The sequence below is a fragment of the Haemaphysalis longicornis genome, unplaced genomic scaffold, assembly GCF_048455015.1.
Source record: "Haemaphysalis longicornis isolate Haplotype H1 unplaced genomic scaffold, Haemaphysalis longicornis Haplotype H1 scaffold_8, whole genome shotgun sequence".
Classification (NCBI taxonomy): Eukaryota; Metazoa; Arthropoda; class Arachnida; order Ixodida; family Ixodidae; genus Haemaphysalis; species Haemaphysalis longicornis.
In genome coordinates, this window is record NW_027526445.1 from 131,255,846 (window position 1) to 131,282,350 (window position 26,505).

Below are 26,505 nucleotides of genomic sequence, written 5' to 3' on the forward strand. Positions count from 1 at the left end.
ACCCTTAGAGTGGACTGGGATAAAGAAAACATCAAAATGGATCCATTGTAACCTTTATTTTATAGGTTACATCCCTTTAGAAGTTACATTATGGGTTACAAAGATTAGAGTGTAGTGATTGCTACGATTCCAAGCCGTCCTGGGAGGCTTATCTTATGCATTTTACAGCCTACAACATGGCGGAAGCGCGGCACGACGATTACTAAGACATCGAGAATTCCCATCCAACGATACCGTCGGATGTCAAGCATGTTCTTTTACAGAACCGAAAACAAAACTTGGTTGAATGGTAACCTTGGACACCGTCCAATCACGGTGCCGCTCCTCCCGCCGTCACAGCCTTTAGTTGGTGCGGCCGACGCAGACCGCGCATGGTTGTTTTTCTTCTTCCCCGCTTTATAAAATAAGTACCGATTTATCAACCGGATAAACGATTAAAAGTGTGTTAATTTGAGCTAGTCTACGTAGGGCAAGCAAAACCAGGAGCTTGACAAATTCACTTCAGTGTCCCTTTAATTGTAACATCCACAAAATAATGGTGAAACATCGGCTTTTTTACTCAATCAAGCGCTTGCCGACTTGTTCTTGGAAAAGCTAGCCGACTTCCTTTATTCAAGCGGGAGCTTCCCTTTGACTATAGGATCGCAGGCGTTGTGTCGGCGTCTGGATACGACACACTCAGTCACACAGAGTGAGACCAGCGCATGATGCAAGTCATTAACGTGCGAGAGGCATCGACGAAGGTGCGCGCCGTTTACTCTTTAGTCCGGAGACGTGCTTAGGGGGCGAGGAGTGAGAGAGCATGTGCTCGCCCCATGAGCACCCGAAGTGCTCCGAAGAGCCGAGAAAAGGGCGCGAGAAATGCGACGCGGTCGTTAAAGAATCTTGACCCTCGTTGCATGTTTTCACGATAAAATCGTCAGGAATGTGGAGGGATAGGATAACCACAAAAAAGAGGTGCTTGAAGAGCGGGCTGATCATAAACATCAGGTATACGTGCAGATCATCGCGCAACAGCGACATGTGCATCGTGCTTCAGTAAGGACAGATTTGTAGTCTGCGTAACACTGCGGAACGGCTAGGCAACTGCCGTTGGCATCTTAGTAAACGCGTTCGATGACGTTGCAACGTGGTCAAAGACGATGCAGGGTTCTTGAAGGAGTAAAGCTTACTGGAGCGAACTTCTGCAGCGCAAAGAACATAGTTCGAAGGTGTTTTAATTCAAGATATTAAAAAAGAAGAGTGGCGCCCCCCCCTCCCCACAACGTTCGATGATTTCAATGTGACGTCACAGAATCGTGTGTGTGCGATTGGCGCAGCCGACTAAAGCCACCACCAAGAAACATTACTGGGTGATTGCAGTGGAGACTCTGTAGTTGTTTGGTAGTATCATTCGAATGCTAATGTGCAGTTAACACACTGATTACCATGTTGTTCGTGCCGGCCCATATTACGTAACTCCTGGCCATAATTCGTCACTGTAGCAGGAAATGCGAAAGTTTTCCACTACTTTCGCTTTTTTGTTCCAAAAAACGTCTTCCAAAGATGGCATGGAGCTCAGCGAGTTATCAAAGGCTTGTAGTTTCACATTGAACAAACTTATATTGTGTCTTCATGACGTCTTAAAGGGCTGCCAAATTAAACTTACCTCTTTTTCCTCTCCTCAGCGTCATTGGGCATCTTCCTAGCGGCCGTGTATGCACACTTCGACAGGGAATCGAGCGGCGCCGAAGCCTCGGTCAACACGTGGCTCGTCTATGTGGTGCTGAACTTTCACATCGTGCTGATGGTGGCGTCGCTGCTACTCTTTTTCGTCGGCTCGGTGGGCTTCCTGGGCGCGCTTCGAGAGAACATCTGCCTGCTGGAACTGTACGCCTCATTGCAGGGCTTTTTCACGATCATGTACACGTTCCTCATGGTGTTCGTCTTGGTTCTGCCTGTCATCGGCCGAAGCTTCATACTTTCACACATCACGCCCGACCTGATCGTCCATTATCGGGACAACGACGACTACCGGCGGGTGAGGCATTGCGGGGTTCGGGGGTTATATATATATATAGATATATTTACGGGGAAACTAGTCTGAGCGCTGTCTTCACATTGATTGCTTGTGTGGTCACTCTCTCTATTGTGTCCAAACACACTATCATCAGCATCGTCTCGCCCACGCATCGTTTGGCGTCGTCATCGTATCGCTGGGCCCGCGCGATCCTAATCATCATCAGAGTTCGTTGGTTCGGCTGTAAATGAACACCGCCCTGCACTAGGCCTGCTTTCCTGCTTTCCTCTCTCAAGATATATATATATATATATATATATATATATATATATATATACACGCTGTATACCAACTTGGGCACAATGATTGTCCCTACGCGCTATAGCTAGCTACAGTAGGCAACAGCATTCCCACAAATCCTCCCAGGCTTCACGGCATCCCGTGTATATGGACGCCACGACGGGTTTGAGTATTCGCCCCGAGCGCGAACACAGTCGGCCCCTGGCGGCGGCCGGACGAACCGCTCCTAGTGTGGATGGCGCTCTGGCGTCGTCTGCTTTTTCACGTTGCGTGCGGCGCAAGACGCGTGCTGCACACGATAAAACAACCAATATGTGTGCTCGTTTGGCAGTAAGCAATGACATAGTTACCTCTACTTGCGCATTTCCTCTAGAAACGCAATAATCAGCGGCTGTTCGGTTTAATGCGCTGGTTTAATTCCACGAAACATCTTCGCCGTGGTCACCGCTTGAGTGGGAAACGTGTTAAACATTGCTTCCACACATTGCACTTTTTGTATTGTTGAGTGCAGTCGTCTGCCGTTTCGGGAACGTCGAAGGGTGCTTTTTGGAGGTGGGGTGGTGATTATTTAAACTTTAAAGGATAAAAGTTTAGTACGTGAAACGGGTAAGAAGCGACAAAAACTGTGCATACGCGCGAAAATTCCACGCCCTTGTAAAATTGCACTGTGTCCTTATAGAAAGAAGAAACAAACAAAAACATTTACACTACATACGACCCGTGCGCTATCGCCCATACATTACCGGACACGAACTTTACACCCGCAAGCGCCTGTGTGATCGTGTTCTTCCCGTACCTTTTCTAAAATAAATACCATTTTTGACAGTCGGTGTTTATACTGAGGAGGAGGAAGAAACATTTATTCAACTGTATCGAGTTGCTAATTTTACTTATTATTTAAAATACGTATCTATGGAAGCGCAAGAGTATTTAGGGAGGATTTTTCTGTAAAATTAAGCAGTTGTGAGTTTGCGTCTGTCTTGTGGCATTTCGTGTGTCATTTTCATATATATCATTTTCAAATCCGACATGAATCACCTTGTCCAAAAACGTGTCTCACTCAGCATAACCAAATGCCTAATATGGTCACGTCTTAACCTCTTAAGGTGGACCTAAGTGTAAAGAAAGAGGAGAAAACGCGTAATATAATGCACGTTGTTGCCCACATGTCTTAGGGGTGTGTGCCATGACTCGCTGTTTTTTTTTTTTTTTTGCCACAATGCTGGCTTTCAATACAATTTTGAAAAAGGCGAGTCATGATTCCTGGACCATCTCGGGCCAAAGGGGGGTCAATCAGTTTTGAAAATGCGTGTTGAAGTACTGCTTTTTCACCGCTACAGAACACGACGCCTAGTATAGTTTCGATTGTAAGTAAGAGTGATAACCATAGTTTGGCTTTTCGCGTTACATGCGTTCTCTTCTCGCTGCTCTTGCAACGTTGGCAGGACTTCCCCCCCCCCCCCCCCTTCCCGAAAAAAAAAATGAAATGCACAGATTTTTGTTTTTTAACCAATCCCCAAGAAGTAAATGCCAATACAAAGGCGATATTCAGTTTACAAAACAAAGAAGTTACCGGGAACCCGTTGCGCTTATTCGCAAAGAGAAATAAAAAGGAAACGTTTTACTACATCTGCAACAGCGCAACTTCATTTATTGCCATCTTCAGGATTCGTAAGCGACCTTATACGAAAGAATGCAAACACATCTCGCTGTTGCAGGCACCTGTTAGATTTTAAAAGGCACGCATATGGTCAACAGAGCAGCCGTAACAGAAAATTTGTGCTCACTGTGAGGTCCCAGAAGCTTGGTCTGCACACTGTAAACCTACTTGTCACTTTGTGAAAACCTAGCTAAACAAGAGATGTTGATTGTACTGCGTGCGTTGACAATTCAATTCGCAAGTTCACTTGCGCGACGAAAGCCGTAAATAAGTGATCCGAAGCCGTTATTCATCAAACCTTCCTTCAGAGTCGCTAAAATTTTATTTAAAAGACCCGTTAGAGCGGTTACACTTATATCTCCGCACTGATCAAAATTCAGTAATCTTATGTTGCCTTTTGAACACACAAAAAATATAGTAAGCTCTTAGAAAGAATTTCGGGGCAGTTAAGTAGTGTTACCATTTCAGGGCATCCCACAAATGCAAGAATGCGTCATGCTACCAGTGAAAGAATTTGCCGTTGTAAACAGAATTTCAGAGATCGAGGCTTCCAGATTTGTTTCTATTTATGCTTTTATTGAAGGCTCAAATCCATAGTCTGGAAAGATCGAGCTTGCTACGAGCCACAGCGTACAAGTTCATTGTCACAATTACGGCCATTCTGAGACTCCCGATGAGTCGTCGCTTTTTTTGGCGTAGTAATGAAAACTGACTGCCGCTTCCATGCTATACATTGAACGTTGAGGAACCAAACTACAGCATACCACTCTTGTTTGCACCTTTCGTGCGCACATACGGCGAGAAAAAGGCACGAAGCGCGCCCACTGTGTGCATTCTTACGGGCCGCTCAGCGGAGCATCCACGCTAGCAGCGCGACGCTGTCGCCACCTACATGTCGAGCTCGCGGCGAATACCCGGCAAAGCGGCGACAGGCTCCGAAGGGCCAGGACAAACCAGGCGCTTATGAGGCGAGTGGTACAGCGCATAGCGATTCCAACGACGGGGTAAAGAATTGCAACATTCCAACGTGCGCCTTAGTGACCCGCTTCGGAAAAGGTGGACTGACCTGGGTAGGCCTCCATCGGTCACGGGGCAGCAGAAGTCCCCGTTCCGAACGAGGTGGCGGCAGCACAGTTGCAGTATTCTAGAGCACTATGGCATGGATGACGAGCATCTTGACCCCCATTTTGGGCCCCTCAAAGTCAGCTCGCACAACGGTGCAAGCCTGATGTCACAGCAGAGCTGTGTTCGTAAGGTAAACTGGACGGGTGCCATATAAGTCACTGGGAACCATTTACCCTGAATATATATCATCATCATAATCATCGTCGTCATCACCACCAGCCTATCTACGCCCACTGCAGTGCAAATGCCTCTCCCATTAATCTCCAATTATCCCGGTCCTGTGCTAACTGCGACAAATTTATCCCCGCAAACTTCTTGATCTCCTCTGCCCATCTAACTTTCTGCCGCCCCCTGCAACGCTTGCCTTCTCTAGGGATCCACTGTGTTACCCTTAATAGCGGTTAATTTGCCTTCGCATTACATGCCCTGCCCACTTCCATTTCTTCTTAATTTCTACTAATATGTCCTTAACACGCGTTTGTTCCCTGACCCACTCCGCTATCTTCTTTTCCTTTAATGTTACACCCATCATCTTCCGTTCCATTTCCCGCTGAGTCGTTCTCAATTTAAGTTGAACCCTCTTGCTGAGCCCCCAAGTTTCTGCCCCGTAGGTGAGTACCGGTAAGATGCAGCTCTCATACACTTTCTTCAGGGACAATGGCAGGCTTTGATTCATTAACTGAGAATGTCTGCCGTATGCACTCCACCCCATTCTTATTCTTCTAATTATCTCTGCCTCATGGTTGGGATCCGGGGTCACAACTTGGCCTAAGTAGATATATTCGCTTACCACTTCCACTGCCTCGCCACCTATCTCTAACCGCTGTGCTGTCCCGAGGTTATTGATCATTACTTTGATTTTCTGCATATTAATTTTCAGACCCTTGGTTTTACTGTTTTTCCAGTGCGGAAAGCATGCTTTGCAATTCGTCCCCCGAGTTACTTAGCAAGGCAACGTCATCAGCAAATATGAGGTTACTGAGGTATTCTCCATTAACCCTTACTTTCAGCTGTTACCAATCCAATGTTCTGAATACTTCTTGTAAACAGGCTGTGAATAACAGTGGAGAGATGGTGTCGCCTGGTCTGACGCCCTTCCTTATAGGTATTTTACTGCTCTCCTTATGAAGGATGATGGTAGCTGTGGACCCGTTGTAGATATCCTCTAGTATTCTTACATAATGCTCATCTACACCCTGGTTCCGTAATGCCTGAATGACTGCCGAGGTTTCGACTAAGTCAAATGCTTTCTCATAATCTATGAATATGTATGTATTTATATAATATATATATATATATATATATATATATATATATATATATATATATATATATATATATATATATACACAGACAGAAAATAAGGGTTGGCAGTCAAGAAAACCTCGGAAAGCAAAGGGGAGGTTGTGGTGGGTCATAGAAAGAGATGAAGAATTTTTTGAGTCGAAAAGAAAGTGGTGAAAAAATGCCCGCCGGGTGGGATCCGAACCCACGACCTCCAGAATACCGGTCTGGTGCGATAACCACTACGCTACCGGCGGGGCTCTTTCCCCAGCACTTTCTCGGGTATTTATGTTAAGTAATTTTTGTTTCCTGCACTTCGGGGTGGTAGCCAGCGCCACTCGGACTTCTCGGGGTGAAGGGGACCTTCTTTTTAACCCCCGGGCCGTGACTCGAGTGTCTACGACATGTCGAGAGTGGTTGACCAGCGTTGAACCCTCTTAAGCTCCCTTTGGCACCAAGACTGCCAGAACAGAGGCCCTCGCTAAGCATGTAGCGAATCAGAAAATGGGAAATGAGGGGCTCCGTGAAATAAGACAGAAAATAAGGGTTGGCAGTCAAGAAAACCTCGGAAAGCAAAGGGGAGGTTGTGGTGGGTCATAGAAAGAGATGAAGAATTTTTTGAGTCGAAAAGAAAGTGGTGAAAAAATGCCCGCCGGGTGGGATCCGAACCCACGACCTCCAGAATACCGGTCTGGTGCGATAACCACTACGCTACCGGCGGGGCTCTTTCCCCAGCACTTTCTCGGGTATTTATGTTAAGTAATTTTTGTTTCCTGCACTTCGGGGTGGTAGCCAGCGCCACTCGGACTTCTCGGGGTGAAGGGGACCTTCTTTTTAACCCCCGGGCCGTGACTAGAGTGTCTACGACAGTGTCGAGAGTGGTTGACCAGCGTTGAACCCTCTTAAGCTCCCTTTGGCACCAAGACTGCCAGAACAGAGGCCCTCGGTAAGCATGTAGCGAATCAGAAAATGGGAAATGAGGGGCTCCGTGAAATAAGACAGAAATTAAGGGTTGGCAGTCAAGAAAACCTCGGAAAGCAAAGGGGAGGTTGTGGTGGGTCATAGAAAGAGATGAAGAATTTTTTGAGTCGAAAAGAAAGTGGTGAAAAAATGCCCGCTGGGTGGGATCCAAACCCACGACCTCCAGAATACCGGTCTGGTGCGATAACCACTACACATTTTTTCACCACTTTCTTTTCGACTCAAAAAATTCATCTCTTTCTATGACCCACCACAACCTCCCCTTTGCTTTCCGAGGTTTTCTTGACTGCCAACCCTTATTTTCTGTCTTATTTCACGGAGCCCCTCATTTCCCATTTTCTGATTCGCTACATGCTTAGCGAGGGCCTCTGTTCTGGCAGTCTTGGTGCCAAAGGGAGCTTAAGAGGGTTCAACGCTGGTCAACCACTCTCGACATGTCGTAGACACTCGAGTCACGGCCCGGGGATTAAAAAGAAGGTCCCCTTCACCCCGAGAAGTCCGAGTGGCGCTGGCTACCACCCCGAAGTGCAGGAAACAAAAATTACTTAACATAAATACCCGATAAAGTGCTGGGGAAAGAGCCCCGCCGGTAGCGTAGTGGTTATCGCACCAGACCGGTATTCTGGAGGTCGTGGGTTCGGATCCCACCCGGCGGACATTTTTTCACCACTTTCTTTTCGACTCAAAAAATTCTTCATCTCTTTCTATGACCCACCACAACCTCCCCTTTGCTTTCCGAAGTTTTCTTGACTGCCAACCCTTATTTTCTGTCTCATTTCACGGAGCCCCTCATTTCCCATTTTCTGATTCGCTACATATATATATATATATAAATCTAGAGAAAGATAAACTCACAAAGCGCGCAGAAATAGTATAAGTAAAGAGTCGGATACACAGCAAGAACAATAACAATGTTTACTTACGTAGCGGCAATGGGACTTGCCTTCATCAGAGTAAAGTTACATGATTATGTAACTTTACTCTGATGAAGGCAAGTCCCATTGCCGCTACGTAAGTAAACATTGTTATTGTTCTTGCTGTGTATCCGACTCTTTACTTATACTATATATATATATATATATATATATATATATATATTTATATATATATATATATATATATATATATATATATATATATATATACACGCATATTACCCGTACTCACCTACGGGCGGAAACATGGCGTGTCACTAAACTTAAATTTAGGACGACTCAGCGAGCAACGGAACGGAAGATGATAGGTGTAACGTTAAGGGACAAGAAGTGAGCGGAGTGGGTCAGGGAACAAATGCGAGTTAGGAAATCTTAGTAGAAATCGAGAAGAGAAAATGCGTGTTTGCAGGGCATGTAATGCGAAGGCAAGATAACCGTTGGTCATTAGGTGTAACAGAGTGAATCCTTGAGAAGGCAAGCATAGCAGGGGGCGGCAGAAGCTTAGATGAGCAGATCAGATCAACAAGTTGGCGGGGATAAATTGTTCGCAATTAGCACAGGACCGGGGTAATTGGAGATCTATGGGAGAGGCCTTTGCCCTGCAGTGGGCTTAGATAGACTGATGACGATGGTGATGATGATGATATATGGTGCTCGTCATCAGAACACTAAATCAAACGAAAAGTAAAGTATCATCATCGTCGTCATCATCATAGCGACGACATAGCGATGTGACGTAGTTCGCTAGGTGGATGCGTGCGCCGCGCTTGGGCATAAAGCCACGCTCGCAGGAAGGGTTGGAAGGTGTCTATAGGATCCCCATATTATTAAAAGGGCTTTGGTTAGATGTAGTGATACCCTTTAACTACAATATCTAGCCTACGAAGAAATATAACTTAACGCATGGGTTCGAGATAGTTGGTAATCTGTTATAAGACTTTGAAGCGCCAAAAAATTTAACAGGGGACGTTAAGGACGGAGACATGCACTTAATGGACGAACATAAAGGCCGTAAAGGACATAAAGGATGGAGGAAGTGCATGTCGCTATCCTTTACGTCCCCTGTCTAAATATTTGGCGCTTCAAAGTTTTATCGTTGGAAGAAATGCCATCGGACAGATGAAGACAGGTGCAAGCGCTGTATAGTGATGTTGACACCAGTATAGCTTTGCTTCTATACACGTTTGCTTTATTCTTGTATCACTTTCCGGCCAAGGGAATATTGGTGAAAAGTCAGAGTCTCCCCTTAAAAAGCCCACCCTGTATTTAATCAGGAAGGCAACAGGGAATCAGGAAGGTTATGTTACAGCAGTTTCAAGCACGACGCAGAAATGAACGCTAGCATTCCTGCTGACTTCATAGAAAGTTCCACTTTTCTGAATCTGGAGTGAGTGATATTCTAAAGTACCACCTACTTGCGTGTTTTCTGAACATAAATATCATGTACTATAATGATATATTGGCGTGACGTCAGAGGCGAATTCACGGTGGGGACAAGACTTGAAGTCCTGTGCTGCTTCCAGCCTTATGTAGACGTGTATGAGGGTTCTGAGGCGCGGCGTTTGGGGGAAGCGGTCACGGCTTCAAATCAGACAGAGTAGCGCATACCTGACGTGAGTAATTACACATTATCATCTCTTCATCCTTAAAAGTCAAGCACTAAAACCGCAATAGGCATACCCCGCCGTGCTCTGAAGCCTGCAGTTCAGCGAGGAAGCACACGCAGCCAGTGAGAAACGTCCAAATAAAAAAATCCTATGGAATACAGAGCACCGAGCATCAGTTAGTGTTCGACGTTTGCTGTGACTAGCGTAATATTAAGCGTGTTAATAAGAATCAAGCAAAATAACAAACTGAAGGATAAACTCATGAACATACTGAAGGTGTGTGTATTCAAGGCCGGACGCAAGGCCGACTAACAGTAGCCATGCCATGCACACCACGGGACGCCATCCGTTTAAACACGGCGCACCGACGTTCGGCCGCTAACGTCACGCTACGTCTATGCACCTTCGGGGGTAGGATCAGTTCGGGCAAATTCTTGCACCCACTGCTTGCTCGTATAAATGTTTCACCTCTCCCTCGCAGGAGATCGACTACGTGCAGTCGAGCCTTCGGTGTTGCGGGATGACCGAGCACTCGTACCAGGACTGGAACGTCAACCAGTACTTCAACTGCAGCGTGGGGAACCCGAGCGCCGAGCGCTGCTCAGTTCCGCCCTCGTGCTGCAGGAAGTTGGCCGAAGAAGGCTACGACGACGCTGGCCACCTCGAACCGGGTTTCGCCCGAGAAGCGCAAGCCGTGACGGACATCGATTTGGCGAATGATGACGATGATGAAGAGGTGGAAATCATGGGGACCACTCTGTGCGGCCGCGGAGTGATGAATATGACTGAGCAGAAGGCTTGGAAGGCAAGCATTGTCCCGTTTATTAGCCCCCCCCCCCCCCGGGGGGGACACTATTTGCAGTCAAGAGGGGATCAACCGGGCAAGTCAAAGTTTATCCTGTACAGGTTCTCAACAAAAACCTCTAGGTCACATAATAAACAACGCTTACGAGTTGTGAATGCAAAACCATTGGTGTCAGATTACGTAGCCCATATGCCAAAATTGTGGGCCCCACCGTGTGTCTCGCAAGACGCCTGGCTCACTGGAGCCTGTTGCGCCGCCTTGGGGTGATGCGGAGGTAGTGGGAAGCTTGGCGTGGTTAGCGCCATAATAGTGTGTCGCTGGTTGTCCACTTTTACAGCGGAGCTGTTGTAGATCCAGCCTGTTCATCCGTCTGCTGTGAGTCGTGCGTCACACTTGGGGTAGGAGTAAGTTCCCGAACCCAGCAATAGAGGGCGCAGTGGTCGCGCAGCAGGCAGTCTCAAGAAACCGTTTTCCACGCCCACCGATAGATGGCGCAGTGGTCTCGCAGGCCTGGGTTCCTCAACCTCCCGTTAGGGGAGGGCGCATCTGGCTGCTTCCGTTTAGCTAGCGATTCTTTTACGTGAACCGTAGAACTTGCACGGCGACGGCGCTGCCGTTCTGGGGCAAGCACCCATTTACGTTCGAGTGGACACAAGATAATCACAGCTCTGCTGTCTCAGCAGATGTTGCACTGGGTGTCGCACGGGTCGTTGCAATGAGGGAGCTTGGCCACCGGCTGAGGCCCACCGCTGACGTTTGAAAACCTCCGCTGCTGGGCCTCGAGCAAAGCGCCAAACAGAATAAAAGTTTCTCTCTCTCTAAACTTTACGTTCTTTTTGCTGATCTGTTTTTACGATGCACAGCGCATCTACATCCGGGGCTGTGGTCCGGCCATGTTCCAGTACGTGTCCGTTCATGTGATTGAGATCTGCTTATTCTCGGTGCTGCTCATCGTGATCCACCTCATCCTCCTGGCGCTGGCAGTCGCCGTGCGCGGACAGATCAAGGCGCTCGCAAAGGTCTACGACAAGTACTACAAGGTAAGTTCACCACACATGCGCCGATTTCAACGCTGGACACGAAAAGTTTGCTCAAGCAATGGCGCTTTGAGGGACTTGTCGGACTGACTGAACAAATTTTTTTTAGAAAAAAAGAAGAGGGAGGGAAAAAATATAGGGGATAGCTAGGAGTGGAATTCATGGGTAGAACCCTAAAGGTCCACGGCTGCAGTAGCGAGTGATTCTGTATTCGCTCTCTCCAGCTGGTTGAGTTAATCCTGAAGGGTTTGTCAGAACTGCCTCCACGCATCCAGCGAGGTAGGCTGCGTTGGGGTGTTGTAACTGGTGCCCGCTCCCCATATGACAAGACCGTGTGGCGTGGAACAGCGTGGCTGTCTTGTCGCATTGCCTGCCGAGTTCGTCAAGGTCTTGATGTTGCTACCGCACCATCTTGCACCACCTATATTTTGTGTACGTAAGAATTAGTTAGGATTTTGGGTTTCACCATAATGGGTTGGCATAAGGTTTCACCATAAATGTTTCACCACTGTGCTTGCATCCGTTATGGTCTCGCGTCACCTGCGGGGTATGCGAGTGCAGATTCAGCCGTGGGTAGGCTGCCTCATTCCCTTCCAGTCTGTCGTGACCCCGGGGACCATGTGATGTACGTTTCTTTCTATTTCTTGAGGCACTATGGACCCTAGCTCTTAGGGCATTCTCCAAGCTAGCGGATCTTGCGAGGCCATTAGGACGTTTAGACCTCTTTGGCATTTTTACGGAAACGGACACGCAAAAAAGTATTCGCTCCAATCTACGCTGTCTGTGAAGATGGTTGGAAAGCAAACTTTTAAACGACACCCACAACAATTGCCCACGCGACGTCACTTGAATTCACACACGCGGCTCTACAAAGAGTGAAACCAGAGATTCTGCAAGCCCTTACCTGGAATTCGCGGGGGTGGCGTCCCGAACGCAGCAGCAGCGTCGGCCACGGCCTGGGTAGAGCGCCGGAAGCCGCTGCCGTTGTGGCCCGGCCATGAGTCGGGAGAACGAAAACAGAGAGGAGCGTCTTTCGAAGGGTGAGGCGGCGTAACCAAAGTCCTTCAAGCATTGAAGGACTCTGGCGCAACTTAGCCATCCTGATGGTCTAGCTTGAAGCTACACCACCGCGCGACACAATCGTAGACACTGAAATAATTCGGCATGTCAGCTTACTGATCCCATTTATACCGAGTGAAACTAGTTAGTTTAGTAAGTTTGAGAATTGCGAGAAAGCTGAGGGAACTTTTATAATCAGTATTTATCAGAACCGGTTTCTTCTTTCGCCTTTTGTAATACCTCTTAAAACGCAACGGAATTGGTATTCACCAATTTAGAAAACAGAGTCGCATTCGTGGCAAGCAGTGCCCAAAAGGTAGCGTTTCTCTAGCGGCCAGATGTCTGTATGTGGTTTGTACATTTTGTTTTCCCGCCCTGCAAACCAATCCTTAACGAATGTTTGCCGTACGACCCCAATTCCTTTGGGTGCGGGTTACTCTGGAGGTTCTCTCGAACAAGTTAATCAAGCCGTGCGAAGGCAGCGCATATGGACACGAAACTGCGCCAAAACAGGCCCAAAACAACCGTCGCTAAAGGAGACGACAAAGGCGTACCGCCGATGCCGCCGCGGTGAGCAGCCGCTTCCGCGCGGGGAACGCTGGGTGAATTCGCCGCGCCATCTACTGTGTGCTCCTTGAGTGAAATCCTCCGCAACCTCTCCCTCCCCCCCGCCGCCGCCTCCGCCGCGTTGGGAGTTTGTTGTCCCGCACGCCACAAGAGAACCGTTCGTTGTTAAAGGTAGAAACCTTTGATTTAAAACGTGGAATTTGTTGTGAAGACGGTGCTGCACGCCGTTTTTACGACAAAGTGCTCGTTTTTTTATAAGACGGTAGTCTTTCTTGGGCCACTTCAGCAGGAGGAGGAAAGAAACGTTCATTGGAGAGCAAAATGGTGTTGTGGGTGGCCTTCCTAGTACAGGATAGCCGCGATTCATGACAGCCGCTCTTGCCCGAGACACAAGGTTAACCTGAGTCTCCGGCAGGCAACTGGTGAGCTGGCACTCCGGCTGCTCCAAGGAGGGGGAACGATGAGGCTTCAGTGGTAAAGGCAAGTGCAGACTAGATTTTATGTCGTGTTGGGGGTTTTATAAGACAGGCAATAGTAGGGGTACATGCTCGGTGATATGCTGTGTATCATTGCTTGGTTGAAGTGTGTATGGGTTTGTTGCCGTCCTCAAAGGCGTGCGTCGTTGGTGTTGAGAGATCGACGAAAAGATGGGTACGTGACTATTTTGACTGTAGGGGTACAAGATGTCAGTGTAATGACTCGGGACTGAGAGGTGGTTCACAGGTTCTCGTGGGTCTTCTCTGGCTTCAGAGAATGCCCGGGTAGTTATTTCGCGGGCAGCCAGCGGAGTGATCCGCCTTATTCTCACAAAGGTAGGCGTGGCGTGGAGTCCATACAATATAGATGGAAGGCAGCTTCTGTATGCGTCGTAGTATGTTGAGGGCTTGAGGCGATATGTATCATTTTTGATAGTTGCGGCATGCTTACTGGGAGCCCGTGATGATAACAACGTGATCTGTCGTGGCTGTGGTTGCAGCTAGAGCTACAGCAGTTTCTAATGGTGTCGTTAAGGTTTGTTGCGACGTTGTCATCCCACCGCTGACAACCAGTTGCTGCGTACGGGAAATCCGAACCGAGCCGATCTCCGTCGCCTCCGACATACGTGTGGTAGCGTGGTTTGAAGCGAGCGGCCAGCCGCTGTTGCAGCCGGGAAGAAGTCCAGAAGCCTTAGGCTAACGTAACTGTGTACTTCATGGCGAGAGGTGAGCCGAAGCCAAAGAACAACGCCCCGACAAGCGAGGTAACAGTACAGGACTCTAGCAGAGTGACAGCATTGATTCACTGCTCAAACAAGAATGAAACTACAGCGCTTGGGTGGGGTCTATTTATACCCAAAAGCGCCAACGGTCAAAACAGCGTTACCTCTAGATTGTTCACACGCCACGCACGTCCCAGACACCCCCAACACTCTTTCCAGAGTTCGTGAGCAGTCGATAGCAGCGGCGCACGCTGAGTTCGAGAGAGGGGAGAGAAGAGGACTCCGCTGGGATCGCGGGGCCTCTGTGTCCTTGAAGCGCGTTAAGACGTGCTTCGCCAGCAACCACCGAAGTTTGAAATGTAAACCCAGGCTTGTCCAGACGTGAAAACATGAGTCACCGACACGGGGATATTGCTTGAAAGGCGCACGTAGTGGAGGCTTCGCCGCACAGCCGAGGAGTATTGCAAGAAAGCCCGGCGACGGGCTCAGTCGTGACAGCTTCTCCGCCGGGGGTCCGAGATCCCGATGAATAAAGGTCTTCAACCGTTGTATGGAGGGATGCGTTCGGAGAGAACTGCTCGCCAGATGCTCGACTCCAGGCCTGGACTGTACGACACCGTGCTGGAGCTTCACCGGGCCGGTCACTGGACGAGTAGTGGCCCGCCAAGAACGTCTTTGGCTTGGTCAGGCAAGCAACCGAACAACGCAGGAAGACACAACCGCATCGCCGGCAAGTGCGAAGACAAATCTACAGTGAAGCTCTACCAGGCATTTAGTTTCGAAAAAATACGCGAATAACTAACTACACTAGTTATATTTTAGCCCAGCAGTACTTTAAACAAGCATACAAACTTGAAAGATGACATTTCGCTTGATAGGAAATGTCCACACAAAAAGAAATGTAATCGTAAAGGGCGAAACTTGCTCCAGGAAAAACAATGAAATTAAGAAAGTCGGGCGTCTACACGCCACTTGTCGCGCAGAGAGCTGCGATTTGAGCTGTCGTCATTGCCCTGAGCTTTCCCCTCTTTAAATCGCACCTTAGGTGCGCCTGTCTCTGAAAGCGACTGCGACAGGTCGAGAGGACATCGGCCTTCTTCCGAGACGTGTCTCGAGCGCGCGGAGAAAACTGCTCTACTTTCCACCGCTCGAGCAAGGCGTGCGCTTCCGTTCTCGGCCGCTCCGAGGTCCGCTGAGACCCGGCGCAAAGCGAGCGTGCAGTGCTCCCACTCGGGAGGCGCACATGAGAGCTCTTGCCGGATTTGTTTGCGACACTGTCGACAAGCGAACACCGCAGGGCGCTTTCGCTCTCCTTTCCGGCTGTCAAGGTCAATCTAGGTACGGGTGGCCCGGTCTCAGACGACGGCTCAACCCCAGGCGACACCGGAATGGCTACGTGCTCGGCTGGCCGTTGCCTGACATCGAGTATCTGAGTTGCAGGTGGAACGCTAGCGACTCGCTCCGTTGCGGCGCCGACACTACGCTTAGCTGCAACGTGAACATCGTTCAGTTCTCGACTGCCGGCTCTGCCACAGCGTTGCCCGGTTCGGAAATCGCGGCCTGAGAAACACCCTTCGTTTCAACGGACTCGTGTTGCCTCCTTTCGCTAACGTCACGGTTTTGACTTTCCCGCGGAACGCCGTTAGCCTGTGAACTGCGCGCGTTCGGGTCGACAGCCGTTCAAGGCCTCCCGTGAGCCTGCGCACTTCGAACATGACGACGAAACATCTCCGTCACTGTGGTGTCCTTACACACCGTGTACTTACGCTGCCCTCTGTAGTGAGCCTCCAGAAATGCCCCACCCTCGCTGTCTGTCTGAGTTTCGCGATTCCTTTCAGAAGTGGCGACACTATCTCTACTTGAGCCCTTCGCAGCGAGCTCCGCTGATTCTTTGCTCTGCAGTTTCTCGACATTGTACCCCTTTTCGCGTAACAGCTGATCCGACCTGTTCGAGAATAGGTACCTGTATTCCGGAAGAAGTTGTGGGGGTACTGCCGCCTGCGTGACAAGTTCACCTAACGGACGTCCGATGCTGACCTTAGCAATCGTCAGGCGCACGTTTCGTGCTGCTACGGCCCGCTTTACCCAAACACACTGTCCCGTCAGCTGATCCGGTTCGACGTGCGAAGGGTGGATCATGTCTACCGTCGCCGCGGAGTCGCGAAGAACTCGGCACGATTTACCGTTGACCACTAGCTCACGTACGTACCGCTCTAGAAGCTGCCTACTGTCCTCACTCTGATCTAGTACGTGAAAGACGAGTTTTACCTTCTTGCAACTCGCAGCGAAATGTCCCGTCTCGCCGCAGTTGTAACACGCAGCCTGTCTGCGCGCTTCAAAAGCTTTCTTTCTGCGCTGCTCCTCAGCGTCTTCTGCTCTCTTTTCGTTTTCGCGGCCAGTTTCCCTATCCACGAACACGACTTCCCTTGCTCCACCGTCTTCCTGGGGAGCTCTCCCTTTAGGCCCTGACTTATCAGGCCTCTTCCTGAACTCTTTTTGGCCGTCTTTCGGCCCCTGCGCACCTCGACGTGTGACAAACTCGTCGACTGGCTGAGCTGCCTGATCCACAGTATTTACCCCTGGCCTATCTTGCACCCAGAGTCTCAGGTTCTCCGGTAGTCGGCAGTAAAACTGATCAAGACCGAAGCACTCAACTACCTTGTCGTACTCTCCGAAAGCCTTTGCCTCTTTGAGCCACTCTTCCATGTTAGCCCTCAGCTTATAGGCGAACTCCGAGTAAGACTCGCCCTTAGCTTTCTCGGCTTCGCGGAACTTCTGGCGAAACGCCTCTGCTGACAGCCTGTACTTACTCAGTAGCATCGACTTGACTTTCTCGTAGTCCTCCGCCTCGTCCTTTGGCAAACGGGCCACCACGTCGGATGCCTCACCTGGCAAAAGCGTAAGCAGCTTTTGCCAGGTCTCGGCTAAACTGGGCCCTCTCACACGTATAGGCTCGAAGTTGACCAAAAAAAGACCGATGTCTTCTCCTACCTTGTAGGGTCGCATTAGATAACTCATACGTAACGGAGGTCCCTCAGTCGCCACAGACTGCATGCTTGGCGCTCTGCTGTCACTCTCACGCCTAGATCGAGATGCCTCGATGTCAAGACGCTTCATTTCCAGCTCATGCTGTCGCTCCCGTTCTCGGTTTCTATCCTCGCGTTCCTGTTCTTGTTTTTTCGCCTCGCGTTTTGCCTCTGTAGCCTGACGCTTAGCGGTCTCCCTGCCATTGATCAGCTCAATGCATTCCGACAGCTCATCGCCAGCCCCAACAGCGAGTATAGCCTGTATCAGCTCTGGCTTTCTCAGCGCGTCCGTAACATCCAAGCGTCTCTCTTTTGCAAGCTCCAACAACTGCGGTTTTTTCAACCCCTTCCAATTCATGGCCGGTCTAGAGTACTGCTTTCCCACTGCTCCAAAAATGTTTTGCGCAAATAACCAATGCGATAAAAACACAGGCCCTACCAGCTATCCTCAGAAGCCTGGTAAAACTCTGTGAAGAAAAGACCCGCACTCACCATTGACTGCCGGGAATTCTGCGAAGTCCGAAGCCGCCTTGACGTCCGTGGTGTTGGATCTTGCACCCCTGGCTCCAGGTGTTACGAAGCTGCCATCCGACCGCTACCAACCAGTTGTTGCGACGTTGTCATCCCACCGCTGACAACCAGTTGCTGCGTACGAGAAGGCCGACCCAAGCCGAGCTCCGTCGCCTCCGACATACGTGTGGTAGCGTGGTTTGAAGCGAGGAGCCAGCCGCTGTTGCAGCCGTGAAGAAGTCCAGAAGCCGTAGGCTAACGTAACTGTTTACTTCATAGCGAGAGGTGAGCTGAAGCCAAAGAACAACGCCCCGACGGGCGAGGTAACAGTACAGGACTCGAGCAGAGTGACAGCATTGATTCACTGCTCAAACAGGAATGAAACTACAGCGCTTGGGCGGTGTCTATTTATACCCAAAAGCGCCAACGGTCAAAACAGCGTTACCTCTAGATTGTTCACACGCCACGAACGTCCCAGACACCCCCAACACTCTTTCCAGAGTTCGTGAGCATTCGATAGCAGCGGTGCACGCTGAGTTCGAGAGAGGAGAGAGAGGAGGACTCCGCTGTGATCGCGGGGCTTCTGTGTCCTTGAAGCGCGTTGAGACTTGCTTCGCCGGCAACCACCGAAGTTTAAAACGGAGACCCAGGCTTGTCCAGACGTGAAAACATGAGTCACCGACACAGGGGTATTGCTTGAAAGGCGTACGTAGTGGAGGCTTCGCCGCACAGGCGAGGAATATTGGAAGAAAGCCCAGATGGGCTCAGTCGTAACAGGTTGTAGGGGATAGCGTGGCGGACGTCAGGAGGGTTTCTTGGTCGTTGAGGGCTGCAAGGGCCTGAGTTTGGCGGTTATCGTATGCAGCTGCATCTGTGTATGTAGTGCCGGTGTTCTTCGAATATTGTCTCTGGAGATTGCGAACTCGCCTGCTCGCCCTTGTTGTAAAAATGGTGCATATGGTGTGGAAGGGGGCTAATTTCATGTTGGCACGAATTTCGGGAGGAGTACGAGTAGGTGCTTCTGTCGGAGTTATGACATGGCGGTCAAGTCTCGTGAGAACAGTGCGGCCTTTAGGTGTTAAAGACAATCGCGTGAGTTATTTGGCTTGTTGGGCTTCGAGTATTTGTGACAGTGTATTATGCAGGCCACGTTTAAGGAGGTGCTCAGTTGGCAAGAAGGCCGGAGGTCGGAGGGCTATATTATAGGCATTAGGGATCAGGGCGTCGAGTTTGAAATGATCTTTTGGTTTCAACTGAACTTGAGGTGTTCGTATGCTATGCGGTTGATCAGCAGTGCCTTGGAACAGCATGTACCTTGTTCTTTTAGGCCATGACGCTTGGTGCAGATGCGTCGTATCAGATAAGTCAGTTCCGTAGTCGTTAGGTGTAATTGTCGTACGAGTTCCGCGCCCGATCCATTGGTGTAAAAAGGGACTCCTTGAATTCGGAGGGTATGCTTGTGGTACGGGAGCAGTGGCGATTGTTACGGATGGGTCCGGCGCATATTTTGGGGGCCGACCTCGTGTTCTAACCCAGAATACGAGAAGGGAGGATTTGTTAGGGGCGCAAGTGAGTCCTCGTTGCTCTAGGTATTCGAGCGTTCCGTTGATAGCTTGTTGAACGGTTGTCTTGCTGTAGTCCATATCGTTAAGTCATCAGCGTAAAAGGCATGGTGGAAGTCAGGAATGGTGGAGAGCTTCGCTGGCAGTTCAAGGAGGGCGATATTAAAAAGCGAAGGTGAGATTACCGATGCTTGAGGTGTTCCTGTGGTGGGAGTGTAAAAAGTGTCAGAATGGATTGATCCAAGGTGCATGGTGGCTTTCCGGTTTGCTGGCAAATTGCGAACATAATTGTACATTGTCTGTCCACTGTTGGTTGCTTGAAGTCCTTGAAGAGTGGCTCTATGTGTAACGTTGCCGAAGGTGCCTTGGACATCAAGAGCAAGTATGCAGCTGGGCTGTATTTTGCTGAGGGGGTCAATTACTTGCCGTCTTATTTGGAGGAGGACGTCTTGGGTATATAGGTCGCTGGGAATCCAAGCATGGTGTGGGGATGCAGGTCGTTGTCCTCCAGTGTACCATGTGCTCTAAAAGCTCACCAACGTACGACGTCAGCGAAACAGGGCTGAGGTTGACAGGAGTTGTCGGTTTGTGCAGCTTAGGTATAAGAGTTATTTGTGAACGCTTCCACTGGGCCGGCAGGGTTCCTGCTTCCCTGTGCTTGTTGTAAAGTGCGAAGAGAGGGGTGAGGGCCTGATTGTCGAGGTTGCGAAGGATCATCTTCGTAATCTTTCTTTGTCAGACATTGTGTTTCTCGTCAGACGAGTGAGCGCTTGTTCCAGTTCCTGAATTGCAAAGGAGGCATCGAGGTTCGGATTTGGGAGCCCCAGGTATGTGGGCTACTTGAACGCAAAAATTTAGGTTTGTCTATATATCTGTCTGTCTTACGAAAATATATTACGCGCAAATGGACGGGACGGAAGAAAGGAAGGTGCACAACACAAGCGCTGAGTCTCAAGTGAGGGTTAATTTGAAGACGACTACATTTATACATGAAATGGGCACATGCGTATGCGCACTGAAACCAAGGATGGCACGCAAGGAAAGCACTGCGCAAAAAAAAACACGAAAAAAAGCACATGTGCGCATACAGGCCGGCAAATCACTCGAACATGGAGCTGATTACGAACACGTTAGACGACTCCACACAGCCGGATTTCCAGATACCGCGATAATTTCCGTGTGCGAAAGCCTAGTTGGACAGTTGAAGTGAATTAAGCATGAACCGAGAAAAGAATGGGCAAAGAAACGGGCTATCATGCCGTGCACGCAAAAGGTGGCTCATGGTCTGAAGAAAGTTGGATCCCGACGTGGCGTAGAAGCGATATTCTCAGCCAGAAATAGAATAGGCATATTGAGTTCGTTCACAAAACAAAAAACACCGCGAACGAGGGAACAACCCATACAAATACACTGTTAAGCCCTGTCGGTACCCTGCAGAAGCTGTGTTGTGTATAGAATACAACCTCTGTCGTAGCTGTGGGAAGGTGTACATGGGGCAGACGGACCGCTACCTGAATACTCGGCAGAGAGTGCACTGGGGGAACATAAAAAATAGAAAATCTGCAAACCTGCCTTCCCATTGTAAAACGTGTAAGCCGGATGGAAGCAAGCCACTTTTCGGTAGCACCGAGGTACTAATTAAACAAAGAATCACGCGAAAAGAGAGTCTGTAGAAGCGTTCTACATTAACCGCGAATAAGACAAATCCGTTAGTTACACGTCGATCGCACTCCACTAAAAGGAATCTCGTATAATCAGCTACGTGTTCGAGTGATTTGCCGGCTTGTATGCACACGTGTGCTTCTTTTCGTGTTTTTTTCGTGCAGTGCTTGCTTTCCTTGCGTAGCACCTTTGGTTTCAGTGGGCATCCGCATGTGCGCATACGCATGAGCACATGTGGACATACTCTCCCACCTCTAAAAAGGCGCATGCGTGCTGTTTTCGCTTGGTGCCGTTATAATTCCTTGGAAGCAGCTGCAGCCAGGCTTTCTCGTCTCCCATCTACGTGTGATCGCCATAGTACACTGAAACAATCCCAACGTCATCAAGGAAGACGAGCTGGTCTTGAATCATCTTGAATTGAATGCATTCAGTTCTCTGCAGCCAAGCCGTTAATTTCTAGCCCCTGTGGGAATACCCGCATGCGTTCGCATGTGGTTTGTTCCTAGGGTGGCGGAGTGTCCTGAGCCGAGAAATATCCGCAGCAGTAATCTGCGTAGGTTGCGAGGGGGCGACTCAGCAGCAGCCGAGTCGAGGTGAATGGGGGAAAGAGTGTGGCATGGGCGCTGGGTTTGGAGAGAAGGCACGACGTAGCGGCGCAAACGCGTGGCAGGAAGATGAAGTGTGGCGTCGAAAGCAAGAGAGAAAAGCATTTATCAGATATTTTCACGGCTGCCTGCTTAGTCCTCGCATTCCAGGGGACCTCTGGTGACGTGGCCAAGCGGTTGCCTGATGTGCGCCGCCAATTGCCTTTTCTCTTCGCTGGTGCTTGTTGCGGTCGGGGCACGTTTGCAGTGTTGTGTATGGTTGTGCGATTCCGCAGTATGCGATCTTGGCCTAGCATATCGTTGCATGTGCAGCGAAAAGGGAAGAGGGGGGTCAGGATCTCCTCCCCGTATTTTGCGTAGTATAGCTAAAGTTACTGGGTGCCTGTCTGAAATTGTCTCATTAATTAAGGTGCGTTGGTGTCCTGCGAGTGTGTCATAGAGCTCTGGGAGTTCCGTCCTTCCCGTGGACTAGTCCTTCAGCTTAGGTGCTTTCGGGGCCTTGAGCGTTTGGTTTTGCTCGACGTTAGAAGGAGCCCGATCTGCAGCCACTCGGGTAAGATGATTAGCTTTTTCGTTACTTGCAATTTCTTCATGCCCGGGTATTCAGTGCACTGTTAACAGTCCTTCTTATGCTGCTGTCGATGGGCGTTTCTATGGGTCATGGTAGTTTCATGCTTAACAGTGGGGGACAGACGCTTTTTGAGTTCGTGTATATGTACGCGTGCTGCGTGGGGTTTTATGTGTGGGAAATGGCAGTGCGATGCCTGTACGTTCAGCCTATATGGATTCCACAGGGGGGGTGGATTGCTGGTATTCTAATTTTTCTTTGAGGTGAGCTTACGCTTTACTTTCTGCCGTGTCTATTACTGCTGCATCTGTATATACGTGGTAGTTTAATTGGTCCACAGCTGCTCCCTTTTCCACATATTTGGCTTGAATTATCTTTCTGACCTTGTTGCATTGGCAATGCATGGGTCTTGGTATGGGCGTAACTTTGAGTGGATTGGCCGTGTGCGGCTTGAATGTGTTCCATGCGTATAATAATCTGCGGTGTTTTGTACCCCAGAAACCAAAGTTTTTGGCCCTTGGATCGCTGCTTGAAGTCTGAGGTGCTGGTTCTGCCGGTGGACAGGTAATATTCCCTCCAGAGTGTTGTGCCTTCCTGTCTGAACAAGTCGCTTGGGGCGGGCGTTGATCGGAAAGCCTACGGCAATCTTCGTCGCCTTCCTAATCAGACCGTTTATTCTCTCTTCCTGCGTTTCGGCGAAGTCTCGTTATGCGGTGTATGGTACCTTGTTCTTAAAATTAGGAGTGCATCCCATAGTCGCATGAAATCTTGTTCCTTGAGACCTTTTTGTGTTTTCGTGATTCTATGCATCATGCTCAGGATTTCTTCTCCTTGACGGCGTATGTGCTTAGTTGTAGCAAGGCCTCCCCCTTCGCTTTGAATGTGGTGCCCAAGTACCCTGATAAACTTTTTCAAGGAATTGAGACATTTCCGTTTTTGATGACAACGGGTGGAGGCTTCCATATGAAGTTTTGTATATGATGACCCTCCAACTTTCCTAATGAGCACCGTAGTCCAATATATTTTGCTGCTTTACTGATGTTATCGACAGCCTGCTGTAACATTGCTTGTATATAACTTGGTGAATCTGTGATTCCGACAACATCACCCAATATGTGATGATGTCGGCTTGTATCAACGTGTCCGATATTTCAAATTATCTGCACGGCTCCATGTATCCTGAGCATAAAAAAGTGGAAGAGTGTTTGGGAAAGTACAGAGCCTTGCGAGATTCCCGGCTGTAGGTGTTGTAATTGCTGAGATTATATTGCTCCCAAATGAAATGTGTACATTCGACAGTCTCGGAAACTCCTGAAATAAATGTACACGCACTGCCCACAACTAACGTCACTAATAAGCTACGCTTAAGAGTACGGCCACTTCGCGCACCCGGAGGCGTCTGGGGGCCATTTTGTTTCTGGCTTGCAGTGTTGCCATCTCTCCGAACGAAACCGCCGCCGGTTGTGACGGGCAGAGTGCGACCGGCCGCTCTAGCGCCCGCGCAGCCAAGAGAGAGAGAGAGGAGAGGCGCCCAAAAACAAAATGGCTGCGCCCATATGTAAACAAAGATCACGTGGTGCCGACCGACCAATGGAAATCCCGGCGGCACATAACAATGAGAGAAAAGAGTGCCGATACTCTAAAAGCCTTTATTAGTGACGCTACCCACAACCAGTCTTGACTAATCCATCTAAAATTGCATCATGCACTACATTACCAAGAACCCTGCTTATGTATATGGGCAAAATTGCTTTGAGCTGAGCTATACTAACCTCCTTATATGCTTCATCGAATAGTGCAAGTAAGGCATCCTGAGTGGTTATGTGAGCTCTGTATCTAATGATATTGTGTGGTGGTATGTGTTGTTGCTCTAAGTTGTTCTATAGCCTGTCCATTACCATTTTTTCATGATCTTTCCGGCGTTCAATGTGAGGCAGATAGACCTGGGTTGTTGTATGACAATGTATTTTCCCGGTTTGGGGATGAAACTGACGTTCGCGCTCTTCCATTCCGTTGGCACTGTGCCTAGGCACAGTGCCAACAGAATGGAAGAGCGCGTTGATGGTTTCGAGCTGGTTGATGGTTTCGAGAAAGAATTCCTGATCTGCTTCAGCGAGGTTACTGATTCGGGCTGTTGTTAGTCGATCAGGCCTCGGTGCTTTATTTTCTCTCATTCTGTTAATGGCACTGCGAAGTCCGAGCAACGTAAACAAGTCATCAACCTCATTCTTGGTGCGTACTACATACTCTTTGAAGGCGGGTTCTCGTCGTGCTCGGATGTATGTGCTCTGTGAATCATGAAGGAATTATTCGTGGTTGTCCTTGCACGTGCAGGTGAAGGAGCTCCAAGATGGTTGTTCATGGTGCTCCTTTTGTTGGGCTGTATGAGTGTTCTGACAAGTTTCCAGGTGCGGAATCGAAAGCAAGACGAAAGAGCTTGCACCTCCAATAACGAGACCCTGCCGGCTGGCAAGACGCACGAGTTTCGCGCACTCCTTAGGACTGCTTAAAATAAAAATAGACCGTGATAACATGGGAACTGAGAAAGGCAAGTGGGCGGGATGAGCCCTCGCCATGTCTACATGTCCTTGTCCATGTCTATGAAACCGAGCTATACAAATGGTGCAGCCAATAATTTCTTGTTTGCGTTTATTCTGGGAGTCCCGCGTTTCCAGGACAAATGAAAATTCCGTCCCGGGTATTGTTTGGGCCATCTCTGGGCAACTACATTGCAAGAGTTCGGTTTTCCCAGGTCGTGTACAAGGGCCAGAAGAGCATGGCGAAACGGCGGAATAACTTGTTGGAGGACTGGGAGGAGAGCGCACGCAACGCGGCGAGCCAGAAATCGGAGGCCCCCCTGGTATCGACTCCCGAGGAAAGGCGCCTAAAGCACCGAAGGCGTTACCTGCACCATGTGCCCGCCTGGAAACGCTTACGGAGCAACCCTGCGCCACTGCGAAATTCAGGTGAGTGATAAACGAGGAACCACCCCTCGTGAATTAGATTTCATTCCCAACTTAGCTTTTTGTAAAAAAAAGCAAAGTGCCTTTCTCAATGGCAAGTTGGTTAAAGTCCAAAATCCAAACTGCTTTGACCGTGTCGGAATAGCGCAGTCGGACAGAAGGTTTCATAACGCGGGGTACCCCGGTTCTATTCCGACCACGGGAAGCGTGTTTTTAGGCGCTTGATATGCCTTCTCTTATCATCATCATCACCATTTTGCGAGACCCGTTGTGTAAAGGCCACACGCCAAAGCGAGCTGCTTTCTGTATTGTACAGGATTGGCAGCGCCCGCAATTAATAAACTGCGTCCTCTTTCTTAATTTTCAGCACCAGTGAAAACAGGCTGACGGCGAAGTGACGGGCTGAACCCTTGGTCCGAATCCCGATGACATCCCCGAAATCTGATTCCCATTTTCTGTGCATTCGTTTATATTGAATACAAGGCTCTTCGAACATTCAAGTTATTGATCATATTTTTTTTCTCGGTGTGTTTTAATGTATTAGTGCACAAAAAAAATTACACCATCTTCCCGTAGGGGAACCCTGAGTAGTATGCGAAGCAGCCATGGGGTCGATTCAACAGCCCATTAGTTTTCAGTTCGTCGTTTCCGTTAGGTTGAGGTACGTAGCTACCGTTTGGTTTCCATGATAACTACCACACTTTTCACTTACCGGAACTACGAAATGGGAAATTGCGTTTACCCCATGGCTGTTTCGCATACTACTCAGGGTTCCCCTGCGGGAAGATGGTGTAATTTTATTGGAGGGGGGGGGTGTTATAGTGGAGAGGCATTAAAGAGAGAGAGACGTTGTACGTGGTATGAGTTTGTCTTTATTTAAGCATTATCATCATCATGTTCAACGTAGGTGACGTCGAGCTGTGGTTGGCGTTCAGCTTTGATTATGACCACCTTATGGTCTGTAAAATGTGAAGTCAAGGGCTGTTGTAGTGGATGAACCCTACAGTTGCTGAAGATGATGTCGATGCACGTTCCCCGGATGGGGTTGGGCT

General features: G+C 49.2%; 1 protein-coding gene and 3 non-coding genes across 5 annotated transcripts in view; 2 read left to right on the forward strand and 2 right to left on the reverse strand.

The window, feature by feature from the left end:
* LOC144149211 (uncharacterized) overlaps positions 1 to 25,968 on the forward strand; it is a 94,344-nt gene extending 68,376 nt beyond the window's left edge. For both annotated transcript variants that reach the window (XM_077680746.1, XM_077680745.1), the window contains exons 6-10: positions 1,668 to 2,020; positions 10,373 to 10,696; positions 11,560 to 11,736; positions 25,243 to 25,456; positions 25,821 to 25,968. In XM_077680746.1, coding sequence (XP_077536872.1) covers positions 1,668 to 2,020; positions 10,373 to 10,696; positions 11,560 to 11,736; positions 25,243 to 25,456; positions 25,821 to 25,840 — 1,088 coding nt within the window. In that variant the 3' untranslated portion in view covers positions 25,841 to 25,968. The remainder of the gene's footprint in view (positions 1 to 1,667; positions 2,021 to 10,372; positions 10,697 to 11,559; positions 11,737 to 25,242; positions 25,457 to 25,820) is intronic.
* On the reverse strand, positions 6,553 to 6,625 carry Trnat-ggu (transfer RNA threonine (anticodon GGU)). The gene has a single exon. It is a non-coding gene; the product is annotated as a tRNA-Thr (tRNA).
* Positions 7,017 to 7,089, reverse strand: Trnat-ggu (transfer RNA threonine (anticodon GGU)). Its single transcript has one exon. It is a non-coding gene; the product is annotated as a tRNA-Thr (tRNA).
* Trnat-ggu (transfer RNA threonine (anticodon GGU)) lies at positions 7,933 to 8,005 on the forward strand. Its single transcript has one exon. It is a non-coding gene; the product is annotated as a tRNA-Thr (tRNA).
* Positions 25,969 to 26,505: the final 537 nt, after the last annotated feature.